We start from the raw sequence: 23550 nt of genomic DNA, 5'->3' as shown, positions 1-23550 counted from the left end.
CTTTAACTTTCTTCTAAAAAAACACGACGGAAACAAACAGTTTTTGTTCAACTGATTTCCATTGCTGTGAATCCGTTGGCATTTCCGGCGATGCTAATTTCTAAATAGATCGGTCAATTATTCAGTATCATCCGTTCGAAAAAGAGAAGATGATCTTAGACAGTTTAGAAGACGAGGACAAATGGCTTGCAGAAGGAATTGCTTCCATCCAACACAACGCCTTCTACATGCATCGCGCTTTGGTATTTCCTTTTCCTTCTCTTAATTCTTTGATCTGAAACCCTAATTATCTTTTACTTATCGTTTTATTTCTCAATCTGATTAGGATTCAAATAATCTCAGAGATGTTCTCAAGTACTCGGCTCAGATGCTATCGGAGCTTCGAACTTCGAAGCTTTCTCCTCACAAATACTACCAACTCTGTATGAACTTGATGTTACCTTGGATTTTAATTCAGTCATTCCCATTCTGGGAATTGTTATTGTTTTTTTGTTTTGATTTTCTCAAATTGATTGATTGTAGATATGAGAGCGTTCGATGAGTTGAGGATGCTAGAGATATTTTTCAAAGACGAGAGCAGACACGGTGTTTCTGTGGTTGATTTATATGAGCTAGTGCAGCATGCTGGAAATATTTTGCCTAGACTGTGAGTCATTTCAAGTATAAATGTAGTTATGCAATTTTTTTTGGTTGATTCTTGTGAACATAGATATCCATGGTTGAATAAATTTCGTACAGGTATCTGCTATGTACAGTAGGATCAGTGTACATAAAATCAAAGGAGGCACCGGCAAATGATGTGCTTAAGGATCTTGTGGAAATGTGTCACGGTGTTCAAAATCCCATTCGTGGACTATTTCTTAGAAGTTACCTTGCTCAAGTTAGCAGAGATAAATTGCCTGATATTGGTTCCGAGTATCAAGGGTAACAGCATTTTGTTTCTCTCTTGTTTATTCTTTTAAATTTTGACCAGATTATAGTTGTTAGAATAGTAATCCCACACAATAATTGTAGGTTTTGCATCTTGTGATTGGTAAGCTTCTTTGTGTTTACTATACAAACCGGCTTGCCGTTATTGCTCAAAACTTACTATAGGATTATTTGCTGAAAAGGTATTCACATGTACCTTGTTAGGGTAAAAAGAATGATACAGCGAGTCACAATCTTTATCCATATTTCTGCATTGAACTGTAGTTACTGTTGATATGATTTAGCATACTTAATGTTGCACGGCGGAATCTTTTACCTCAGGCATAAAAAAGGCTGTGGTATTTGCCGATCATTGTTAGACTAACTTCATATGTCCTTTGTTATTTATCAATGTAAATAGTGAGGCTTTCAAGTAAAAAATTAACGTTTGCAATTTTGTATTTCTTTCTTTTTAGTTTTCAATTGAATGCTGATGGTATATTTCTGTAGAGATGCTGGCACGGTCATGGATGCTGTAGAATTCGTGCTGCAAAACTTCACTGAGATGAATAAGCTTTGGGTTCGATTGCAGTATCAGGTTTGATGCTCATCTATTAACTCATGTATATTGTTATGTTCTTGATGTTGATAGCACCAGTAATTGCATGCCATACAGGTAAAAATGAATCAGTGCATGGTTTTTGACCATACAGGTTTTTTTGGTGCTTGTGATCATTCATACTCTTTGGTGATCCTGAGTTGAGGCCTTCAATTGGGCTTTCTCATCTGCAGGGACCTGGTCGGGCAAGAGAGAAGCAGGAGAAGGAAAGAAGCGAGCTCTGCGATCTTGTAATACTGATGATCCATCTTCCAAATAAGAATATATATAACATGCAATGTATTTATAGAGGAATTTACATATGCCTTTTTGATCTTTCTTGTTAGGTAGGGAAGAATCTTCATGTTCTTAGTCAAATAGAAGGTGTGGACCTTGAAATCTACAGAGACACTGTCCTTCCCAGAGTTTTAGAGCAAGTATGATAATAATAGGCCTTGTCTGATTGGTGCCCTTATTAGAAAATTTGGTGTCAATAAGTTTCCCCATTTTAAGAGTATTGAATGATGTTTAATGTGTTTATCTAAATATAATGCTGCAGGTTATCAACTGTAAAGATGAGCTTGCGCAATATTATTTAATGGATTGCATAATTCAGGTTTTTCCAGATGAGTATCACTTGCAGACCCTTGACACATTATTGGGAGCTTGTCCTCAACTTCAGGTAAATTATTTTGATCTGGTAATTCTTTTGGTTTTAGGATCAAGTACTTCAGCATCTTCCACCTTGTTCTTTTCTTTTGTCTTTTGTGTTTTATGGATACAAGGAATAAGGTAATTTTAGGATAGTGACTGACACGTCTCTTGTCGTCATCTTGGATTTTAGCCGACAGTTGATGTCAAGACGGTGCTTTCAAGATTGATGGAGAGATTGTCCACTTATGCTGCTTCAAGTGAAGACGTGAGTCACCTTTACTCCACCTTCAGATTGTATGCTTTCTCATTTTCATTCATGGCGTTGCTTTCTTCCAGGTTATATTCGAGTTCCTGCAAGTAGAAGCTTTCGCAAAATTGAGTAGCGCCATAGGGAAGGTAAACTTGATTTGTTTGCCAACATATTGTTGTGTTTATAGAGCTGACATGCATGTTTTCTTGTTATATGTTGAACTTGCCATATAAAAGTTCAACAGAGAATTTAGTAATTTTACAATTTCAGATTATTGGTTTGGAGATTTTAAAAAACAGCTATAATCTATAGTGCTACCTGTTTTTGCTTTTGAATATATAGTTTTCCATTTAAATAGCCAAGTGCTACTAATTTAAAATATTATGCAATAAAAGAGAAATAAACAGTATGTTAATACTTCAGCTACAGAAGAATGTACTTATGTTGGTTTTTCTTTGTTAATATGTGTGATTGAGAAGATGAAATTTCTTTCACTTTTATTTATAGACTTGATTTAACCTTATAGACTTAATTTAACATCAGGTAATAGAGGCACAGACGGACATGCCGATTGTTGGAGCCATTACTTTGTACTTATCCCTTCTCACTTTTACACTCCATGTACATCCTGATCGGCTGGATTATGTGGATCTAGTGCTGGTATGATTATGTGGATTATGTCTTTCTCTGTTTGGCTTTTGACATGTCCATGCGCCCATAACCTTTAGAATTATGATTAAAGAAATTCCTCTAACCATAATCTTAAATTAAATTTTTTGCAGGGAGCATGTGTAAAGAAGCTTCATGGCAAGCCAAAGATTGAAGAAAGCAGAGCAACAAAACAGATAGTTGCAATTCTGAGTGCTCCATTAGACAAATACAATGATGTTGTCACTGCCTTAACACTTTCGAACTATCCTCTAGTCATGGACCGCATTGATACTGAAACTAACAAACTCATGGCAATGGTTATCATTCAAAGCATCATGAAAAATAACACATGCATTTCTAGTGCTGATAAGGTTGGCCTTTTGTAAATCATAGCTTAGATGGCTCTTGAAAAAAGCTGTAAGGATGTTTTTTCTCTCTTGTAGGTTGAGGTGTTGTTTGAAATGTTAAAAGGCCTCGTTAAGGATTTGGATGAAACTACTGGAGACAAGGTGAATGTTGAGAGATTTTGCAGTAAATTTTCCCTATTTGAAATTTTAAACAGTTGTATGTTTTTTTAACCTGCTGTATATTATTTTCTTTTGCATAGTTATGATCTGTATTATTCCAGCTACCTGAGTATGCTAACCCTTTTCATAATGTAATATATAAGCTCCAATAGCTTGATGAAGAGGATTTTGCGGAGGAACAAAGTTCTGTTGCTCGCCTAATACACATGCTCTTTAATAACGATTTAGAAGAAATGTTAAAGGTAAGATACTTCTCTATTACTAAATTTACTTGAAGTCTTTAAAATAATATTTTTGTAATGAATACTTTTATAGATATGATTGGGCAAGATCTTTCTGGGTATTTTGAATTCAAAGAAACCTGTGGAAGCTGGATTCAGCTCTTTCTATCATAATTTCCTAACAATATACAGCCAAAAATTTAGTCTTCGGTAGATTAACATTATGATATTCTGATGTTTTGAGCTAGGAGGTGCAATCCTTCAGTTGATTCACTGCTAATTGCTTCTCATAATGTTTTTGTTAATCGCATCTACGTTCCAAGGCTATTTTACCTGTCTTGGACAACACTCGAAAATTATCATCCCTCGGTTAAATGACTTGTCCTTCGTTTTTTCTTAATTAGGCTGTTGGTCGCCTTTTAATGGACTATTCACAGTTTCATAATTTCAAATACAGATTATACATATTGTGAGAAAGCATATAATGGCTGGAGGACCAAAACGTTTACCTTTCACAATTCCTTCACTTGTATACTCTGCACTGAGGGTATTTTTCTTCCTTCGTTTGATTTTCTCTTCAGTTTTAACTGCATTTTTGTTGGCAGATAGCACTAGTTTAAGGTAACATATTGTTTTGTTTATTAGCCAGTTTATTTGCTGGTAAGCATAAATTAGAGAAGCCAATCGATGAAGATATATATCAGGACAGCTGGTTTATTCAGTAAAACATACTATATGAAAATTTCTTGTCTTGCCATGTCTATATTGTGCACAACCCTGTTACAGTTAAGATGTGACGATCCTTGATAGCTCTCTGGAGACAATTCTTATTATTATAAATTTGGGTCTTTTCATTTCAGACGCTTAAGGTATTATTAGTTAGTTGCATCCTGTGAATAAAATAGTTTCTACATTTTTGACCGGTATTTCTGCATCATTGGCCACTTGACATATGTTATATATGCAACACATAAATTTGCAAAGATTAATCATTTTTTGGATAAATATATGTTCCTTGCAGCTTGTCAGGCAGTTGCCAGATCAGGATGCTGATGTAGTGGGAGAAGAGCTGTGCCCGACGCCTGGGAAAATTTTTCAACTCCTGAATCAGGTTAGTCAGTTTAAATGTTCTTCTTTTGCTTTTACACCGTTTAATGGCCAATCAATTCAAAATCTGCTATCAATTTGGATAAGTAAAGTCGACTTTTCTTAGCATACTTTTAAGCTGTAACTTGCAAGCTATCTTGGTTTATGCTCTCCTTCCAGCTGTATCTAAGTATTGTCCTTTGTCCCTCTAATTTTTATGTACTTCATATTATTTGCTTGATATAATGCCTGGAGGAATTATCTCCTGCTGCTTATAATGACAGTATTTACTTTTATCAGACTATCGAGGATCTTTCATCTGTTCCATCACCTGAGCTTGCGCTAAGATTGTATTTACAATGTGCTGAGGTATGTTAATGTTTCACTTGGTGCTGCAGAAAAATTGAATACGAAGTTTAAAAGAAAACAAAAAATTCATGATGTGGACGGTGGACCCATCCATGTACAAAGTTTGGCTTGAAGTTTTTCATGTTTCTGTTACAGCTGAAGCTAATGTCTACTCATTCATTTCATTCCTAACATTTGCACATTCTACAACTTGTAACCATCTTGACTTTTAGTACCCGCCAAATGCTGACATCAGCAACTGGTCCCATTCGTGAACACAACTGCTCATGCATGTACTTATATGCTTGCCAGCCTATCCATAGTCACGTGGCTCATACCTGCACCGCAAGCATGTGTTTATCACCTTCACACTTGGGCTGTACAACTAGCAGCCTTCTTGAAGAAAAAGTTTAAGACAGAATCTAATATTATCTTCTTTTTTTCAAATTTTTAGTCTTATAAGATATTGCCAATTAAGTTGGACTTTTTTTTCCTTTGTTGATCAGGCTGCAAATGACTGTGGTCTCGAGCCAGCTGCATATGATTTTTTCACTCGGGCATTTGTGTTATATGAAGAAGAAATTGCAGTAAGTTCTTCCTGAAACTTTAGTAGTAGAGAATCACATTTTTTGCTTTGAAGTTTGTGCAATTTTTCTTAGCATACACATTGTTTTCAGGACTCCAAAGCGCAGCTGACTGCAATACATTTAATTATCGGTACTCTTCAGAGGATGAATGTATTTGGTGTTGAGAACAGGGATACATTAACACACAAGGCCACTGGAGTAACTATGCTTAATCTTCGATCTTTTTTGCTATTCCAATATATGTGTCTTTTCTTTTTTCTTAATTATATTGTTTGGCTTCCTTTGTCAGTTCTCTGCAAAACTTCTGAAAAAACCTGATCAATGCAGAGCAGTTTATGCCTGTTCGCATCTATTTTGGGCTGATGATCATGATGGCATCAAAGATGGAGAAAGGTTCCTCTTTTTTGCTTCGAAGTAAGAAATTTCACCAAATAATTCTTACATATTAATATTGATACCTGTATAATATCAGGGTCCTGCTCTGCCTAAAGCGTGCCTTGAGGATTGCAAATGCTGCTCAGCAGATGGCTAATGTTACAAGAGGTAGCAACGGGCCAGTCATACTCTTTGTTGAAATATTAAACAAGTGAGTAGCTTTGGCCTGGAAAACCTAGAAATCCCATATTTTAGCTGATAGGTAAAATTTGTATTTTGTGGGATTGTGTTTCAGGTACATATACTATTTTGAGAAAGGAAACCTGCAGGTTACTAGTGCTGCAATTCAGAGTTTGGTGGAATTAATTAATACAGAAATGGAAAGCGACTCTGCAACCCCAGATTCAGCTGCAACTGCATTCTTTGCCAGCACAGTTCGGTATATTCAATTCCAGAAACAAAAGGGTGGTCTTATGGGTGAGAAATATGAATCCATCAAGGTCTGAGTTGTGTTTGAAGCGGGGTGTCTAAAAGGTGAGCGATGAAACTAATGGTTTTGATTTTTACTGGAGAATCGAATCACTGGTCTTCCTTAATGTGATGTTCTGCTGCAGTCTTTCAAATCTTCACCTACTTTATGCGAGTACAAGCAAGAAAGTGTTTGGATTTGAAAAAAGGCGCTAAAGGTATTATTTCTCTAATTTAAAACTGCAAATTGTTTTTGATTCGGTCGACTGATCCAGGCTTATTCGAGATTCGAGAGTTGTGCAACTCTGTTCGTTTTTATGTCAGTAGCCTGGGAAAATAATTGGTTGATTGTTGTGGACTGTGAATGGTGTATAGGCTCTATCTCTAGTTTGATGTTCTGACGTTTCTGTCAATTGTCGTTCCTTCCATTTCTTGTGTATGATTTGCATTTCATGTTGGATTGTTCAATGAAGAATTATATAGTGTTATTTCTCTCAACTGTTGCTACTATTTTTCTTAGTTTATTTATTTATCTTAAGTTAGATATTTGTATTTCATTTGCTAATTTAGTTTCTTATTATTACTATATTTGTATATCATTTGCTAATCTATTTTATTATTATTACTATATTTGTATATATTAAGAATATTTGAATTTGTAATTTTTGATATTTGTATTGTCATTTTCTTTTATAATATATTCAATTAAGTTTCTTATTATTACTATATTTGTATTGTTAAATTTCTTACTAGAATTTATTCCATTGAAACTTCCTATGAGTAATAAATAGCTTAAAAAGGAAGATATAAATTCTAAACTTATTAAACAAAATATATTTTAATGTGACTACATTATCACGACAAATTTGATTTGGCATTGGTTAAATTCCAACTTAGCACCAAAAATATGATATAATTAGTATATTTAACTCTTAAAATTGGTTTTTGATTAGAGTATATTTAACACTAAAATTTGGTGCTTTACAAAAAAATACTGTAAAATTGGAGAAGCCCTAACTTGGTTAGAACATTAAGACATTTTTTGCGAATTTCAAGGGGCAACCACCACCTGCCTTCATGTAGTAAATAGAATAAATAATTGGCAGAATGATTTTCGAGGTAATAACATCTAAAATGCAGCACCTAGAACATCAATTGGACCAATAACAGTTCTCTAAAAGTAGGGAACTACAACAAATACGGTTAATACATGAAACAAATTTAGACACAAGAATACAGATACAAATGTTGATATTCGACAAGAAAATACAGTACAATTACAGATCATGAGATTAAGAAACAAACAATCTGATGCTTCCAAAGAAACTTCCTAAAATGTCAGTCAAGACTATACAACAAGGTGGTCCTGCTTCTTCACGAGGGCATAAAATTAAAAGGAAACAACGCGATAATTGACTGCAGTGAGTGAGTGGCTGAAAGGGAAGCTTCTCGTTGTCGAACCTAGGCCTAGATCATCACAATATTGAGCAACCTTTTTGTCCCTTTTTCTTCTTCTTCTTTTGCTTTGGTGGCTGGAGGACCACTTTGATGGCCGCATCAAAAACTCCCTTCACATTCTGAAAATGAAAATAATAAATATGTATTATCAGACAGCAAAGTCATGATTGCATACTTCCTATTAGGAGTGTGCATCCGGTTCAAACCAAAGCAACCCATAATTTTAATGAATTAAATTTTCCAAACAGAACCGAACTAGTCAGTTCAGCTGTTTTTTTAGTTCTGTTTGGTTTGTATTACTTGACAAAAACTTGTTTACGTATCAAGCCAAGCCGAACCAAAGTTGTCAGTTTGATTATTGGGTTTGGTTCGGTCTGTGCACACCCCTACTTCCTAGGGTCCAAGAAAAAGAAAAGGCATCGCATACCTGCTGCGTTTTTGAGCTGCATTCGATGTAGGCAGGAGCTCCGATAAGTTTTCTCAGTTCCTCTCCCTTAAAAAAGAAGTAAATTTTGAGAATGATTGAACACAAGGAGAAAAAGATTTAATAATATTTTCTCAGTTCCTCATCCATATAAGAGCAAAAGAAAGAAAAATAGACATAGAGACAGTGTGGACTTGACTGATTTTTACCTGAGCAGTAGTAATAGGTAGTGCACCAGGATGATCAATGAAAAACTGCTTATCCTCCCGAAGATCTGCCATGCAAATATCAGAATGTAAGCTTAACTCGAGAAAATAGCATTACAATTCAAAATTAAGACAGGTTAGGTTGTGTCTACTCTTGATTAATAGGGCAGAAATGGTTCCGCTGAGAGATTCAAGTTCTTTCAAGTCTTTTAATTTCCAAAAAACTGGCTAGAGACCAGAAATAACTACACAAATGCCAAAATTAATAGCTTTACAGACCAAAACCCTCAAGCACAGGCATCATACACGTGGACTAGCAGCAACAGCCACTACTATAACAGTTGTAAACTAAATTTAATACCAGGAATGAAGGATGTTTAAACTTAAATCAACAAATTAGCCAGCTCACTGAAATACAATTAAATAAAACCTTTTGGAAAGGATAATCTCCATTGCAGGAATGTGGTTACTTGAAGTGACAACAAAATGATCAATAAAGAAAAGAAACAACATGCCATCCATTGTAAGAACTTGGGACAGCTATAGCTTTCTAATCAAACTAACAGCTACTCTGCTAGCACCATCTCGTTATGCCTAAAGTGAAGTTACACAAACAAAATAAGAAGATAGATAAAACATTACCTAGTTTTGTTCCAACAAGAATGATTGGAACTCCAGGTGCATAATGCCTCAGTTCAGGTATCCACTGAAACAGAAACCAATAAGAAAATTATCAGCACCTAGAATGGCAAACATATTGTTTTCCCGGAACTCATCATCGTAAAAACAAAACATTTGATGAGAGTAACCTTTTTGGCGACATTTTCATAGCTGGCCTTGCTGATTAGAGAGAAGGCGAGAATAAACACATCAGCCCCTCGATAACTCAAAGGCCGTAACCTATTGTAATCTTCCTGGCCTGTTCAAATGGGATAACAAAAGCAAAGTACTCAAATAAGGAAAGAACACAACCAGCAATACTAATGATGACATTTTACTAAAACATCAAATTACCAGCTGTATCCCATAGTCCTAAATTGACAGTGCTCCCATCCACAACTACATTTGCACTGAAGTTGTCAAAAACAGTTGGCACATAGTCCTGTTTTCAATCACAACAAAACAAAACAAATAAGCAAATCAAACAGCAGCAAAAATAATGAAATACAATGCACCAAAGCTACGCAAATAGATCAACAGAAAACAAAAACTTTAAAGCAATTGAAGAAATCACAAAAGCCTGCAAAAGCAACAACGATCATCATGATAAATAATCTCAATGTAGGTAGTCACTAGTCAGAGTTCAAATTTCAGTCAATTTAAAAAAAAAAAACTCAACCACATCTATGATTATGAGGACACATTAGTTTACCAAACACCATCTCAATCTAGTTCACAATTTTTTACGCACTTGATTAAATTAAAAACCAAGACTATGCTTCCACAAGTACCAAATTAACATTTATAGCAACATGACAGGATTCTTATATAATCTTGATTTATAGAAAAGAAAAAGTTAAAGAAAACCTTAAAGAGCAAGATTCTAAAATTTCTTTGAATCACGAAAGCAAAAAAGATAAAAAAAAAAAAACAAAGACCATCAGAGAGAGAGTACCGTAGGAAAAGTGTTGCTGGTGTAAGAAATAAGCATGCAGGTTTTACCGACGGCACCATCGCCGACGGTGACGCACTTGATGAACCGAGAGGCGCTCATTTCCAACCGCCGCTCGATCTTTATCCTCTTCCCTCAAAACTCGTGCGACTAGACCTCACTATTCTCTCACTATCTTCTTCAAATAACAACAATGCCTTCGAATTGATTCAATTCGAAATCAAGATTATAGTTACCGCTCATCACCACCGCAATCCTCCGGAAACCCTAAAACGGAGAGATTCGTGTAATTGTAAACCCTAATTTGAAATGTAGAAGAGGAATTGTATTTGTAATTGGGTTGAAAATTAGAGAAATGGAAATGAAAGGAAAAAAAAGGGAAGGGATGGTATTGTTTTTGTTTTTGCGGTTGAAGAGCTGACCTAGACAAATCTCTTTTTGCCAGCTAATCTATCTAACCACTCCTCTCTTTTTTTTTTTTTTTCTTAATTAAATTTTAGCCTTAAATTTAAATTTCTTTTATACTAGTACTAATGAATAATTATTTGAATAATAAGTTTGCCCCACATTATTTTTACCCTCCAACCAACGTTCAGTGGAATTTGTTATTATATGTGATCCGCCCCACATTATTCTTTGGAGCAAAGAAATTATTTAAATTTCTTTCATCCTTAAACTTATATAACGGATTCATATAAATAAAATTTAATACATAGTTTAATATTTTAATATACATTTTTTAAGATAAGAATAATTATATCTATTTGTTTATTTTTAGTGCGTACATAAATATGTTAAAATTAAAAAATATTAAATACAATATGTTGAAATTGGCATAATATATTATTCTTATGCGCCCTAAAAATATAAAATTGGATGTAATCGATCTAAATTTTATATTATCCCAGCTCATATGTCAAAGGCTAATGCCTTAAAACCCCCCGACTTTTTAGTCTATTTTCGATCCTATCATGACATTGAAAACTGGTCAATTTTTTTTTCAATTGTACTATAAATATTAAATTAACGTCTTTTTCATTTGGAAAAATTCAAAAACGTTCTCCATGTCTAGCATCTATTAATTGTATATGTTTAAAATTTACTTATATTTAGTTAAATTAATTAAAAATTTAAATTAGTTTTAATTTGATTATGATTTTTAGTTAGTTTTTAAAAATAAAGGACTTATTTGTATTTTTTTGAATGAAAATAAATTTACTTTTATCTTTAAACTTAGTTAATTTAATGCTTTCATCATTTAAGTAAAAAAATTTGACAAAAATAGATAATTGAGGTACAATTGAAACGATATAATGCGAAATATGGTAAAAATTACCAGTTTTTTACGTCAGGGTAGGATTGAAAATGGGCTAAAAAGTTGGAGTTTTTAAAGTATTAGGCCTATGTTAAAGGGCTAGAATGACTTTTTATTCGTATTCTCTTCGTTTTTCTCTTTCCCTTTCTGTTTCTCGTTTTAATTTTAATTTTACTCTAATTTCATTTTTTTCGTGAAAAATTATTCATCAAACAAAACTTTTTTGATGATGGAGTAACACGATGAATTAAAATATTAACACCTAAACCGATGAGTTATAATTCAGACGGTGCGTGCGCCATATATCATTATGCTGGTGAGATTAAATATTCTCACAAAACTAAAATTTCCCTTCTTCAATTGATAAAAGAAATTACTAGCATCTAGTACTAATGGACAAAGTATTAATTTAAATTCAAGGACAAAGTATTAATTTAAGTTTAGTTCATAAAATAAAATATTAAATCTTGCTAGGAAATGAATGGTAATTCTTGAAGTGGCATTGGTGGATTAGAGATGTGGCTTTAAATGAAATGCATTAAATGGTGAAGATGGAACAGAAATGTGCAGACAATAAATATGAGTAATGGTAGCATTCAAAGTGCCGTTACTGATAGGTTTCTGTCTATTTAGTATTTACACAACACTGTGATTAAAAACATGGCTAAATCTATTTTAAGATCCTTAAACTTTAATTTTTTAGTTCATCAAGTCCTTCAACTTCTATTTGACTTTATCAGGTCTTTAAACTTTTGTTTTTTGCTTCATTAAGTCCTTAAACGAAGATCCATTTAAGGACCCAATGAACCAAAAAATAAACAATTAGGGACTTGAGAAAGACAAATAAAAATTGAAGGACCTGATGAACCAAAAAATAAAAGTTTAAGAACCCGAAAAAGTCAAATAGAAGTTAAGGGACCTAATGAACAAAAAATTTATAATTTAGAGACTACAAAATAGGTTTAGCCTAAAAACATTAACCAATGTCTCTTCTGATTTACTTTTAAAAACACACAACTCAAGTGAAGTGAAGCTTAACCCATAAAGTAGTTGTAGGGTTGATGTATGCTTTGTCCATTTCAATTCAGCAAAGGTTATTTCGGTTCCTAAATTTATACTATCATAATCATTTAATTCACATTTAATAATTTTAATTAATTACAAATAATATTTTCTATTTTTAGATCATTAATTTTCAAATTTTATAAAATGAAGGAATTTAGAAACCACGATGATTCAATTTGGGAGTTAATTCACCAAAAAATATAAAATATTATTCTTAATTAATTTAAAAAATAAAAAATATAGTTCTATGCACAAATCTCTTTATTCCATTTCAATTGCATGACTTGTTCCTCAAGATATAATAGCTCAATGGCTATGACCACACACATTTCTTGGGTTTTAAGGGATAAGACTAATTACTTGCAATGAATAATATTAATTAGCTGCCAATTTTATCCTTTTTCCACCCAAATCCAAATAATTACGTTAATAATGGAATAAGTAAAATAGATCAGCTGTCACTAAAACCTAATAATACTATAACTGTAATGAATGATGATCAAGTATAGGCTGAACAATCATTTAGCCAGGGTGATAACCAACACATCCCATTTGGCAAAACTTCCTCAACCTCCATTTCAATTTAATTTACATCAATTTCCTTTTTAATGTCCTATTTTACTTGACAAGTTTCATTTATATAATAACTTTCCTACGATAATTTTTTTCTTTTATCCTTTCAATTAATGTGTATAGAACGAATTTAAAAAAAAAATATTACGACTCATATTTTTAATCTAATATGAGGATAGTAAATAAATTGCTAGTGTTGTATTAACTATAATTTTCTTTAAACAATGTGTAAAAATAATATTTTCAATTAAATTAAGATAGAAGAAGCAGTGTTAATTTAATTACAAGAGTTGAAGGTGACTAAATTATAAATTTACCCAGTTTCTTAAGAATCAAACCAACCATATTTCAACTAATTCAATTGAAAATCAGAAGCTAGTATTGTTGGATTCTTTTTGAAAATTATAAATTTAGTTCAACCTCTTTGAATAAAAAAAACTATAAAAATTTTAAAAATAATAATTCGGTTAAACTGTAATATTATAAGATTTTCACTGGTTAATATTTCAATTTTCTAATTAGTTATAATTTTATATATGTATTTGAATTTTAAACATGTAGAATTGTTTATATAGATTCACAATTAGAGTAGGTATTATTTTTTGATTTGAACTACTTAGGTAATTAGATAAAGACTTAAATAGCAATTTAACCTTTCAATTCGTAAACAATAAGCAATTAACATATAAATTAACTTTGTGAACAAATTAGTTTAAAAATTAATGATTATTGGCAATTCATTTAATTTTATTAAATTAACTTACAAGTTTAGGGTGGCAAATTGCTAAATAAAGGGACAACTGTATTATAAGTTGAATGGGCAAATTACAAAAATAAAATTAATCGATCATAATTATTAATTTTAATATTGATTTGTCTATAAAATTAATTTATATATCAATTATTCATTTAAATTTAGAGGATAAATTGCTACTTTGGTAAATGTGGATGTCATTATATGAACGTGGATGGCATATTGTTTGATTGAATATAATACTACTACTAATTAACTTTAACTTTTTGTTTAAAACAAGCGAAATATAAATATATTGAAGACGTGCCCAGCTCTTACAAATTAGTACTATATTTCTGCAAACCAATCATTGGGATTTTCATTTGCAAATATCTCATGCATATGCTCTCAATCATAACATAACCCACCGTCCAAATTACTATTATTTTCACAATTTTTTCCTTGAAAATCTCATATGATATCTCTGTTCTATCTACTAAGAAATACTTAATTAGGAATTAAAATTATAGCATATAGTTTAAGTGGTTAATTAAAGAAGATGGGACAGGTGTTACAAACCCATGTGCATGCTCTTTAGGCATAGACTATAGAGGATTAGACTCACCAAACCTATCTAACAACTTTCTTAATCAAATTGTTTGAATGTTATAGGTGAGATTCCATTACTATTTAATGTTTTATGTCCTTTTTGTTTAACTTATACAAATAGCGTTCTTCACCTGCTATTGTCAGAAAGCTAAACTTTTCCTAAATTAACGCACACAAAGTTCTATTACACTGCCTCCATTTGCTTCATTTTTATTTATTTATCTATTTTTGAACTGGAATCTGGACCAAGCTTGACTAAAATTGATGAAATTTTCTAGCCCATTTGAACAATTTGTTCAAGTCGCAGCCCACTTTATCAAATCAGAACCCACACTCAAATCGATCTGTGCTGTGTTAAAATTAGGAAAGGCTGAAAAATAAACAAAATCAGGTTTAGAAAAAAATATACCATTAATATACCTTATTAGTGCTTGAATATATCAACAAATTGCATTTACATTCATTCCTTACCAAAATGTTCAAATTTCTTTCAAAAGCATCACTTCTATCATAACTCGGGTATGCATTCGATTTGAACCAAATGACATAGTGCTTATTTTCTAAAAAAACTATACCAAAATTTTAAGTAATTGAAAAAATTCAAACCGAACTGAACTGAACTAGTTGGTGCAGTCGCTTTTTTGATTTGGTTTGATATACACTAAAATTTTAACTAAATTTATTTATATCCAAAATATAACCGATCGGAATTTGTTGGTTTGGTTAGGGTTTGGTTTAATCACTCAATGCAGCTTGTATCTTGTTGTAGGCTAACCAATTGCTTATAAATACTATCAGGTTTTCCAATCAGCTGTTTATGGCTGCCAATTTCAGATACTCTCCCATTTTGCAGTACAGCAATACTACCGGCATCGCGAATTGTCGACAACCTGTGAGCTACCAAAATAGTTGTTCTTCCTTGCATAAGTTTATCTAAAGCCTCTTGAACCAGGTTCTCTGATGCTGTATCCAATGCACTCGTTGCTTCATCCAGAAGAAGAATTGAAGGGTCTTTAAGTATTGCTCTAGCAATGGCTACTCTTTGTTTCTGTCCTCCTGATAATTGCATTCCTCTATCGCCCACATCAGTTTGGTACCCTTCAGGCATTCTGCTGATGAATCCATGAGCATTTGCTGCTTTTGCTGCTTTCATTATCTCAATTTCTGATGCGTTTTCGTTTCCATATTTGATGTTTTCGTAAATAGTTGTGGAGAATAATGCTGGTTCTTGTTGGACTAGTCCTATTTTTCCCCGGAGTGACTTCAGGTTTAAGGCTTTTATATTGCATCCGTCGATCAGAATTTCCCCGGAAATAGGATCGTAGAATCGGAGTACCAGGGCGATTATTGTACTCTTGCCTGATCCACTTTGACCCACAATAGCTAGGCTTGTGCCTGAAGGAATTTGAAGATTTAGATTCTGAAAAATAGCAATGTTAGGTCTAGCAGGGTACTTGAAATTCACATTCCTGAAATCAATATCTCCTTTAACATCAGCTACCATATTTGATGTTGGATTATCAGTATCTATAACTGTTCTTCTATTGAGAATCCTGAAAACCGATCCGAGTGCCTGAGAACCCTTCACAATGTCTGGTGTAAGAGCAAGCGTTTCAGCTATAGACAATGCGGTGATAATCAAAACCATGAAAGACTTCATGACTTGCCCGAAATTCGAGTCTCTGTGTCTGATCAGAATTGATGCGTACCAAAGGCCAAGTGCGTAGGAACCGAAAGCACAGAGTTGTGAAAAGCCATAGCCAAAACCTGAAATATGTCCTCGTAAGAGTGCTTGCTTGTTTGGCTTGTTTAGTTCAGAGGAAAACTGATAAGAGATTCGTTCTTCAGACCCAAATGCAGCCACCGTGCGAATATTCGTGAGTGCTTCTCGTGCCACGGACGTGGCTCTAGAGTAAGCATGATAGTCTCCTCCAAACCCCTTGAGAAATAGTTGCTGCAGATCATTGACAATAAGAATATTTAAGATTGAATCAACATTTTTAGTAATAATCATGGTGTTTTCGAGAACATACCTCAGCTACGGAAGCTCCAACAAGCAGAGGGAAGGAGGCAACAACAACAGAGGCTACTCGCCAGCTCAACGTGAAGGCGATAACACAGGCTGTCACTGTAAGTGCTACATTCTGCACGATTGTTGAGAGGCGGTCAGCAAGAGCACTCCGCACCAAGGTTGCGTCAGCAGCTAACGTTGATGTCAATGAGCCTATATTATTCTCATCTAAATCAAACCACCCTATTTCATTGGAGAGTATAGCTGCAGTTTATGTAGGAAATAGTTTCATAAGGTTGTCAAATTATTAATATCTCAAATGCCTATTAAAAAGTATAGCAAGTCAGAAAGAAACCTGAAAACATCGATAAACGCACACGAGAGGTGAGACGCTCTCCCATTAATGTATAGAAGTAATGTTGGAGAAGATATATAGGAATTGTAATAACGGCCAGTCCAACAAAAATCAGAGCTACTCTTTGAATCTCGTGTTTCATTTCAGAAGCATCAGGATTGTAAAATGCAGTCAAAACATGTGTTATCCCAAGAGCAAACATAGGAGCTTCCATGCCAGCCAAAACGGCGCCTACTGATCCAAGTACCGCATAAGGCCACTCTGGTGAATTTAGCTTTAGTAATTCCCAAATCGATGGAGTGGAAGCACGGTTGGCTGCGACAATGCTTTCATCATTTAATGACTGTATCTCCTTATTGTTTTGATTTTCAAAATCATGTTCTCGAAAGCTAGAGTTTCCTGCTGTTTCGGAATTGTCTATTGAACTTGAATGTTTCGAATGTTCTGATGATATTTGCAAGCTCACAAGACTTGCATACTCTCCTGCCTTAGATAACAAGTCCAAATGGCTCCCACTCTCAGCAACTTGACCATTCTTCAAAACAATGATAGTATCAACATCTCGAATTGTAGATAGCCGGTGTGCAACAATAATTGTAGTCCGATTTGACATGATTTTATCGAGGGCCTGCTGAACAACGAGCTCTGATTCTGAATCGAGTGCACTAGTAGCCTCATCTAGAAGTAGTATCTTTGGATTTCTCACCACTGCTCTTGCTATAGCAATTCTTTGCTTTTGTCCCCCAGAAAGCTGAGTTCCACCTTCTCCTACCTAAATTCAGCAAACCATCAAATGTCACAAAAGCAAAGAATTTCTTCAAGCCATTTTGTTCTTAGATTTGTGTTTTTAGCTAGGTCTTATTATTTTATGAGAGGCTTTGGATGGAACACACCTGAGTTTGATAGCCATCTGGCAGTTGTTGAACGAAAGAATGCGCATTGGCAACTTTTGCAGCTTCAATGGCCTGATCTAAGCTTGCATCTTCTTTTCCCAACAGAATATTATCGGCTATGGTCGTGGCGAATAATGCTGGTTCCTGACTGACCATTCCCATCTGTTCTCTCAGCCATTTCAAGTGAAGAGTCTTAAAATCATGTCCATCCAATAGTATTTTACCTAGTGAATTTTGGTTCATAAACTACACAAGTTTTATATTTGACCATCACTAATTAAGTAATGGAAGTTGCGAAATTCTGTAATACAAATGGCATCTGAAGGTTGTTTAGATACCTGAATTGGGTTCATAAAAACGTTGAACCATTGATATAACAGTGCTCTTTCCTGAACCACTGGGACCAACAATTGCAAATGTCTTCCCTGTACTTATTGAAAAGCTCAGATTTTCAAAAACCATATTAGATCGCGAGGGGTAAGCAAAAAAGACATCGCAGAACTCAATTTTCCCATCTACTTTTGGCAATATAAAACCATCTTCCGCGCTTTTAGATGTTGTGGTGTCTGTTTTGATCATATGAATGATATTGGCAGCAGCAGCTCGGCCTTTGGCAATTGCGGCGAGGCTTGGAGCAGCTTGACCGAGAGCACTGTAAACATAAAATTTCTGTATTTATCAGATCAGGTGGAAATGTAACAGAATCTGAGACTAATTTAGTTCACTTACAATCCACTGAAAATGACATTGATGATCATTGTAAATGCTTTTGCCCCATCTGTGTGGTGATGTCTGACTAAAATGCTGGCATACCAAAGAAGCAATGCCCAAGCACAGAACAATAGCCCATATGTAAATCCAACACCAACTCCTTTTGCAACCCCACTTTTCTTCCCTAATTTTAGTGCTTTTTTAAGAGACTTGGAGTATGCTTCAATTGCTTTAGCCTCTCCTACAAATGAGTATACAGTCCGAATTTGCGATATAGCCTAACGCATAGAAGATACACTCAATAAGCTACAACAACATCGAAACAAAAAACGCTAAACAAGACACTTTTGAAACAAAAAGGGAGAAACAATATTCTTTACGAGAATATGTTATAAATATAAAGTTTCCTTGTTTCAGAAGCTAAATCTACCTCTTCTGCAACCTTGGCAGCCTCAGCGTAAGCAGCCTCTCCTTTTTTTGATAAGGTAGACATGATTATTGTGTAAGCACCACCGGCAAGAGCTATCAGTGGAACCACAGCCAATGTGAGGAGTGTTAGCTGCCATACATATGCAAATCCAATGGCAAATCCAACAGTAAATTGCGAAAGATAGCGAATAGCATGGCCTGTCTGCATCAAGATATGTAAACATAGAAATTAATTTTGTTTATAAATGAAATCAAGCTGATAATTTTCAAAATTACCTTGTCACCAATTGCGTCTTGAACTAGTATTGCATCACTAGAAATGTGAAATATGATGTTGGAATCTCTGGCTTCTGTGTCGAAATAATTCATATCCTTTCGTAAAATCGACTGAAGGTATTTAAGACGCAAACGAGCAGTTTGCCTCTCACCAGTTTGCATCCAAAATGCAACACCTGAAACGGTAAAACCAAGCATATTTTCTAGAATTGCTCCCTGAAATCAACATTATCCAAACCGGAATAAGTTGGAAATGAAGAAACATACCCATCCAAGCTGATACAAAAACCACAAACCCTAAATACACTAAATACAAAGCATGCTGCAACAGAAGATGACCATTAGCTTTTTTATGCAAAAATTAACAGTTACCACTTCATTTTCACTGTGTTGATTTGATTACATACCTTGGAGACTTGTGAAGACATTTTATGAGGATCCACAGCTAAATTTCCGAGGGAATTAATCATGCGACCGAAAAGGATGAGAAATACAGGAAGTGAAGCACCATGAATACATGCGCCCACACTTCCTAAAAACATTAAGAGATAATCAATTTTATCTGCAGCAGAGAATAAACCAAAGAAGGAAACACTTGGTGTTGTTTTGCTTGATTGTGATGACGATTGGTCCATTTCTTGAGGAGAATTCTGATCCATAACGTGATCAGAGACTGGTTCCAAATAGAGAGAGAATTATAGAATGAAGCATAGAAATGAGAGGTATATCACGGAGAATCCATGGAGGACGAGTAGTCTATTCCCGCCAATAAATGTGTAGGAGTTGGTTGAATTTAAGTAGCTGGCCAACTAACAATTCGGCTCCATTACTGTAAGTTTTTGTACTTCATAGCTATAGATTAGGGACTGGTGCTGAAGGGAGTAACGTAGTCACAGTGTTCTTTCATTAAATTAAAATAACAACTTAATAAGTGGCAAGTATTGTATTCTTCTTCTTTTTCTTGCTATTGCTATTAATTGAGGTGGGTCATTCATTCCTGTAAAAGCAGTAGCCATTAGATTTCTTTTGGACTTGGATTATTGTGTATATGGAAAGATTTAGTGTCCATAACCACATCCAATCCAACAATGCACTATGAATGTTGCAAATAAGCCAACCATTCAGATGATATATATATTGAGTCATGAAATTGCTAATTGGGGGTAGTGTTTTTATTAAATGATTACCGAATTATAGATTATAAAACAATTACCGAACTATAAAAAGTTATAAAACAAATACTTGGAGTATTATTTTTTATAAATGGATTACTATCTTAATTATGTGGATAAGAAAAATATGTATAATAAGATAATATTTTTGTAAAAAAACAACCAATTTGTTATAAAATAACTATAGTTCAGTAATTATTTTATAATTTTTTATAATTAGGTGATCTTTTTATGATAATACTATAGGTCGGTAATTATTTTATAATTTTTATAGTTCGATAACCGTTTTATAAAAATATTATAATTCGGTGATCTAAAAATATTTAACCTTGCTAATTGCAAGCTAACCAATTCATAGCTCTCTTTTTTCAAGGCTAGTTAAAGGTTTTGATATGACTATCTAAAACAGACCCAGAATGGAATGGGCCTTCATAAGCGAAATTGAATGGCCCACTTGAGCCCAATCCATGTACCTAATGAGTCAATGACTATGATTTCGCAATGCTGATGTTTGAGAAAATGTCAAGTATTATCATGTGTTATAGGCTTTTTCTAAAATTATAGTATATAATAAATACAAATTTATTGTATTTATCTAATATGATTAATTGTCAAAGTAATATTAATTTAATCAGAATTTATCTAATATGATTAATTGGCCAAGCATTATTTATTCTATTTAAATAAAAGTAATTTTATAAAGTTGTGTTTTATATGTAAATTTTTACTTTTATTCTTTTTTTTTGTTTGCTTTTTCAACAAACTTTGTAAGCTCGCTCTAGCTACAGCTACCGTTTTCTCTTTTTTCCTAATATTTATAAAAGAAAAACTAATAATCATATCTAACATAATATAATGAAGAAATTGGATATTTTAATTTTTATAAAAAAAGTATTTTAGGTTTTTTCTGTAGTTGGGGAAAATGTCTATAAATTTCATTTACATCTCTCAAATATTTATCAGTTTTACTTATCTATTTTCATGGACCTTCCTTATACAGAAGAGAATATATGAAACCGTCATGTCAGACATTTTATTTGGCGAATGAATTAAATTATAGCATACTTAAGTTTTTAAAATGGTACATTATTGCTTTTAATCTATTCTTGTTTCTGGTTCAAGATGTTCATTGGATAATTCTCAAATCTGAAAATAAAGTTTGATCCGTATCTTTCCCAATTTTTAAGCTACATGTCCCCTTTGTAATACAAGTTTCAGAATCTTTGACAAACAGGAAATTAAATGTAAAAAAATCCAATTAGTACAGGATAAATTCATCAGAAATTCAGAATTGTTTTTAAAACATAAATAAACATATCAGAATCATTATTTCAACTTGAGAAAACCTTACTATATTTATTTAAAATCAACGTAGAAAAAAAACAAGAAACTGAAGAAATTATCAAAAGATGGACCAGCAGAATAATTCTTTAATCTGCTTTGAAGTTGGCTAATTTGTGCACCCCCTAACTCAAAAAATCACAGGTAAAGTGTTCACCAACTTAATCTCCACTCACTCACTAAAAACAAGAAAAAAAAGTTAAAGACATTACGAGCCAACCGACTTTCCACCATTAATATTCACACAGGATCCTTCATATTATCAACTGAAGTTATTCAATTAATTGAACGGAGTCGTAGAAGTCGCCTGAGATTGTCAGTTGCTCCGGCGTCTGTCGCGGCAGCTTCTGCAGTGCAACTGAGAGTTTTTGGCCTGACTGAAAACTTAGGCATAGGTAAGCTACTGGGTGGTGGAGATATTGTATAAACTGAAGAGCCTGTAAACTGATCCCAATCTCTGACACCAAGATTATTATTAATATCAACACCTTTAGAAACATTTTTGGATAACATATTAGGGTTTGGTCCTAATGGAACAGTAGTGGAAGAAATTTTATTGGTAGATGGTTTTAAATCTCGTTTTAATTCGGTGATCATGGGAGGCTGTTTCGGTTTATTTAAAGGGAGAGACTGATATTTGGGACGGTTTGTTTTTCTATTTGGAGAGTAAGAAACGTTTCGGGTTGGAGACGGAAGCGAGCTGTGAGATCTTGAGATGGGAAGAGGAAGAAGAGGCGGTTGTTTATGATGAAAATTTTGCTGTGGGTTTGGATAAAGCCCTAACGGATAATAGGGTGAGAAATTAGAAAGAGACGGCGGAGCAGAAAATAAAACGCCTCCATAGATGCTGTTGTTGATTGGCGGAGGTGAATTCTCAGCGGATCTTGAAATGAAACCTCGAGAAATATTATTGTTTCTCTTCGATGGGTTCTTGATTTGCTGCTTGTAAGGAGAGATTGATTGATGATGATGGTGATCTGCTGCTGCAAAAATTGCTTCCATTTAGGGTTTGATTATAACTTGTCCAAAAGAAAACAAGAAAGACAGGATCTGCAGATATTGTTAAAAGGCGATGATCTTGACAAAAAATAACACGATCAACTGCGTTTGATGAAGATTTTTCTTTACACTAAATTAAGATTGTTTTTTAAAACAAAAAAATCGTTAACTTTAAAGAAAAAGGATTAAAAATCAGCAAAAATTTACAAAAATAACGTGTATAACTATAAAAAGACCACTCTCACAATTAGAGATCTTAAAATCCCTATGAAATTGATATTTTCAGGGTTCTGAATTCATGACTAATTTATAGAAGCCACGGGGAATGTATGAGCCTTCAACGGCTACTTCGCTTTCTGTGACTTTTTTTAAATCTTAAATTTTTAATATTAATTTTTTGCCAACTTATAGTATTTTTTTAATTGAAAATGTCGCAATTACTGCGAATTTACCGACAACCGCTGCGATCGGCTACCCCTATGGTCCAAGAAGGCAAGAACGAGGATACTGTAGGGCGGTTGCCGCCGAATGTATAGAAACCGTTGGATGATTATTTTCAAATAGCCGTTGAGAGCATTTTGTCCGTTGATCGATTCTTGGGTTCTTCAAACTTGGATACATTTCATAAGGACCATAAGAATCCTAGCCATACACGTTTTTAAAGATTTAAGTGGCAATATGCCCCTTGAACTTG

The 23550-nt window shown here is 33.8% G+C and overlaps 4 protein-coding genes across 9 annotated transcripts; 1 reads left to right on the top strand and 3 right to left on the bottom strand.

Moving 5' to 3' along the window:
* Positions 1 to 7172, top strand: LOC126659496 (vacuolar protein sorting-associated protein 35B-like). 3 transcript variants are annotated; one of them, XM_050352797.2, is made up of 23 exons: positions 1 to 242; positions 326 to 422; positions 523 to 646; positions 739 to 924; positions 1420 to 1507; positions 1702 to 1758; positions 1855 to 1944; positions 2067 to 2189; positions 2352 to 2426; positions 2498 to 2557; positions 2955 to 3071; positions 3194 to 3433; positions 3506 to 3571; positions 3742 to 3831; positions 4268 to 4357; positions 4832 to 4921; positions 5197 to 5265; positions 5751 to 5831; positions 5922 to 6029; positions 6121 to 6224; positions 6304 to 6417; positions 6502 to 6740; positions 6821 to 7172. In XM_050352797.2, the coding sequence occupies exons 1-22, from the start codon at positions 150 to 152 to the stop codon at positions 6710 to 6712; spliced, it is 2373 nt and encodes a 790-aa protein (XP_050208754.1). In that variant the 5' UTR covers positions 1 to 149; the 3' UTR covers positions 6713 to 6740; positions 6821 to 7172. The 3 variants fall into 3 exon arrangements, with proteins under 3 accessions (XP_050208754.1, XP_050208747.1, XP_050208759.1); XM_050352790.2 differs by having other exon boundaries at positions 6502 to 7172; XM_050352802.2 differs by lacking the exon at positions 6821 to 7172 and having other exon boundaries at positions 6304 to 6374; positions 6502 to 6712.
* A 657-nt stretch (positions 7173 to 7829) lies between these two features.
* LOC126664572 (rac-like GTP-binding protein 5) lies at positions 7830 to 10807 on the bottom strand. Its single transcript, XM_050357021.2, has 7 exons — positions 10378 to 10807; positions 9777 to 9864; positions 9572 to 9681; positions 9405 to 9468; positions 8766 to 8830; positions 8560 to 8625; positions 7830 to 8251 (listed from the first exon to the last, which is right to left on the bottom strand). Exons 1-7 carry the CDS (start codon positions 10474 to 10476, stop codon positions 8150 to 8152), a joined length of 594 nt encoding a protein of 197 aa, XP_050212978.1. The 5' UTR covers positions 10477 to 10807; the 3' UTR covers positions 7830 to 8149.
* A 4254-nt stretch (positions 10808 to 15061) lies between these two features.
* LOC126657256 (ABC transporter B family member 13-like) lies at positions 15062 to 20181 on the bottom strand. 4 transcript variants are annotated; one of them, XM_050351926.2, is made up of 10 exons: positions 19752 to 20181; positions 19612 to 19666; positions 19345 to 19520; positions 19070 to 19270; positions 18658 to 18917; positions 18267 to 18580; positions 17929 to 18152; positions 17036 to 17807; positions 16703 to 16944; positions 15062 to 16623 (listed from the first exon to the last, which is right to left on the bottom strand). In XM_050351926.2, the coding sequence occupies exons 1-10, from the start codon at positions 20001 to 20003 to the stop codon at positions 15409 to 15411; spliced, it is 3711 nt and encodes a 1236-aa protein (XP_050207883.1). In that variant the 5' UTR covers positions 20004 to 20181; the 3' UTR covers positions 15062 to 15408. The 4 variants fall into 4 exon arrangements, with proteins under 4 accessions (XP_050207883.1, XP_055960362.1, XP_050207889.1 ...); XM_056104387.1 differs by lacking the exon at positions 19612 to 19666 and having other exon boundaries at positions 19345 to 19560; XM_050351932.2 differs by lacking the exon at positions 19612 to 19666 and having other exon boundaries at positions 19752 to 19815.
* A 1671-nt stretch (positions 20182 to 21852) lies between these two features.
* LOC126676233 (uncharacterized) lies at positions 21853 to 23163 on the bottom strand. The gene has a single exon (XM_050370396.2). It carries the CDS (start codon positions 22857 to 22859, stop codon positions 22134 to 22136), a length of 726 nt encoding a protein of 241 aa, XP_050226353.1. The 5' UTR covers positions 22860 to 23163; the 3' UTR covers positions 21853 to 22133.
* Positions 23164 to 23550: the final 387 nt, after the last annotated feature.

The sequence above is a fragment of the Mercurialis annua genome, linkage group LG1-X (genome assembly GCF_937616625.2).
Source record: "Mercurialis annua linkage group LG1-X, ddMerAnnu1.2, whole genome shotgun sequence".
Lineage (NCBI taxonomy): Eukaryota > Viridiplantae > Streptophyta > Magnoliopsida > Malpighiales > Euphorbiaceae > Mercurialis > Mercurialis annua.
The sequence above is the reverse complement of the archived record's forward strand: the minus strand, read 5'-3'. Positions and strand labels throughout refer to the sequence as shown.

Bases quoted from the DNA above. Each gene is read 5' to 3' on its own strand.
- LOC126657256 (XM_050351926.2), bottom strand. From the start codon at position 20,003: ATGGATCAGAATTCTCCTCAAGAAATGGACCAATCGTCATCACAATCA. The intron at 19,667-19,751 runs GTATGTAATCAA...CTTCTGTTGCAG, and splicing joins TGTCTTCACAAGTCTCCAAG to CATGCTTTGTATTTAGTGTA. The intron at 18,153-18,266 runs GTATCTAAACAA...AAAATTCACTAG, and splicing joins TTTTTATGAACCCAATTCAG to GTAAAATACTATTGGATGGA.
- LOC126664572 (XM_050357021.2), bottom strand. From the start codon at position 10,476: ATGAGCGCCTCTCGGTTCATCAAGTGCGTCACCGTCGGCGATGGTGCC. The intron at 9,865-10,377 runs GTACTCTCTCTC...GATTGAAAACAG, and splicing joins CCAGCAACACTTTTCCTACG to GACTATGTGCCAACTGTTTT. The intron at 9,682-9,776 runs GTAATTTGATGT...CCATTTGAACAG, and splicing joins AGGACTATGGGATACAGCTG to GCCAGGAAGATTACAATAGG.
- LOC126659496 (XM_050352797.2), top strand. From the start codon at position 150: ATGATCTTAGACAGTTTAGAAGACGAGGACAAATGGCTTGCAGAAGGA. The intron at 423-522 runs GTATGAACTTGA...GATTGATTGTAG, and splicing joins TCACAAATACTACCAACTCT to ATATGAGAGCGTTCGATGAG. The intron at 3,434-3,505 runs GTTGGCCTTTTG...TCTCTCTTGTAG, and splicing joins GCATTTCTAGTGCTGATAAG to GTTGAGGTGTTGTTTGAAAT.
- LOC126676233 (XM_050370396.2), bottom strand. From the start codon at position 22,859: ATGGAAGCAATTTTTGCAGCAGCAGATCACCATCATCATCAATCAATC.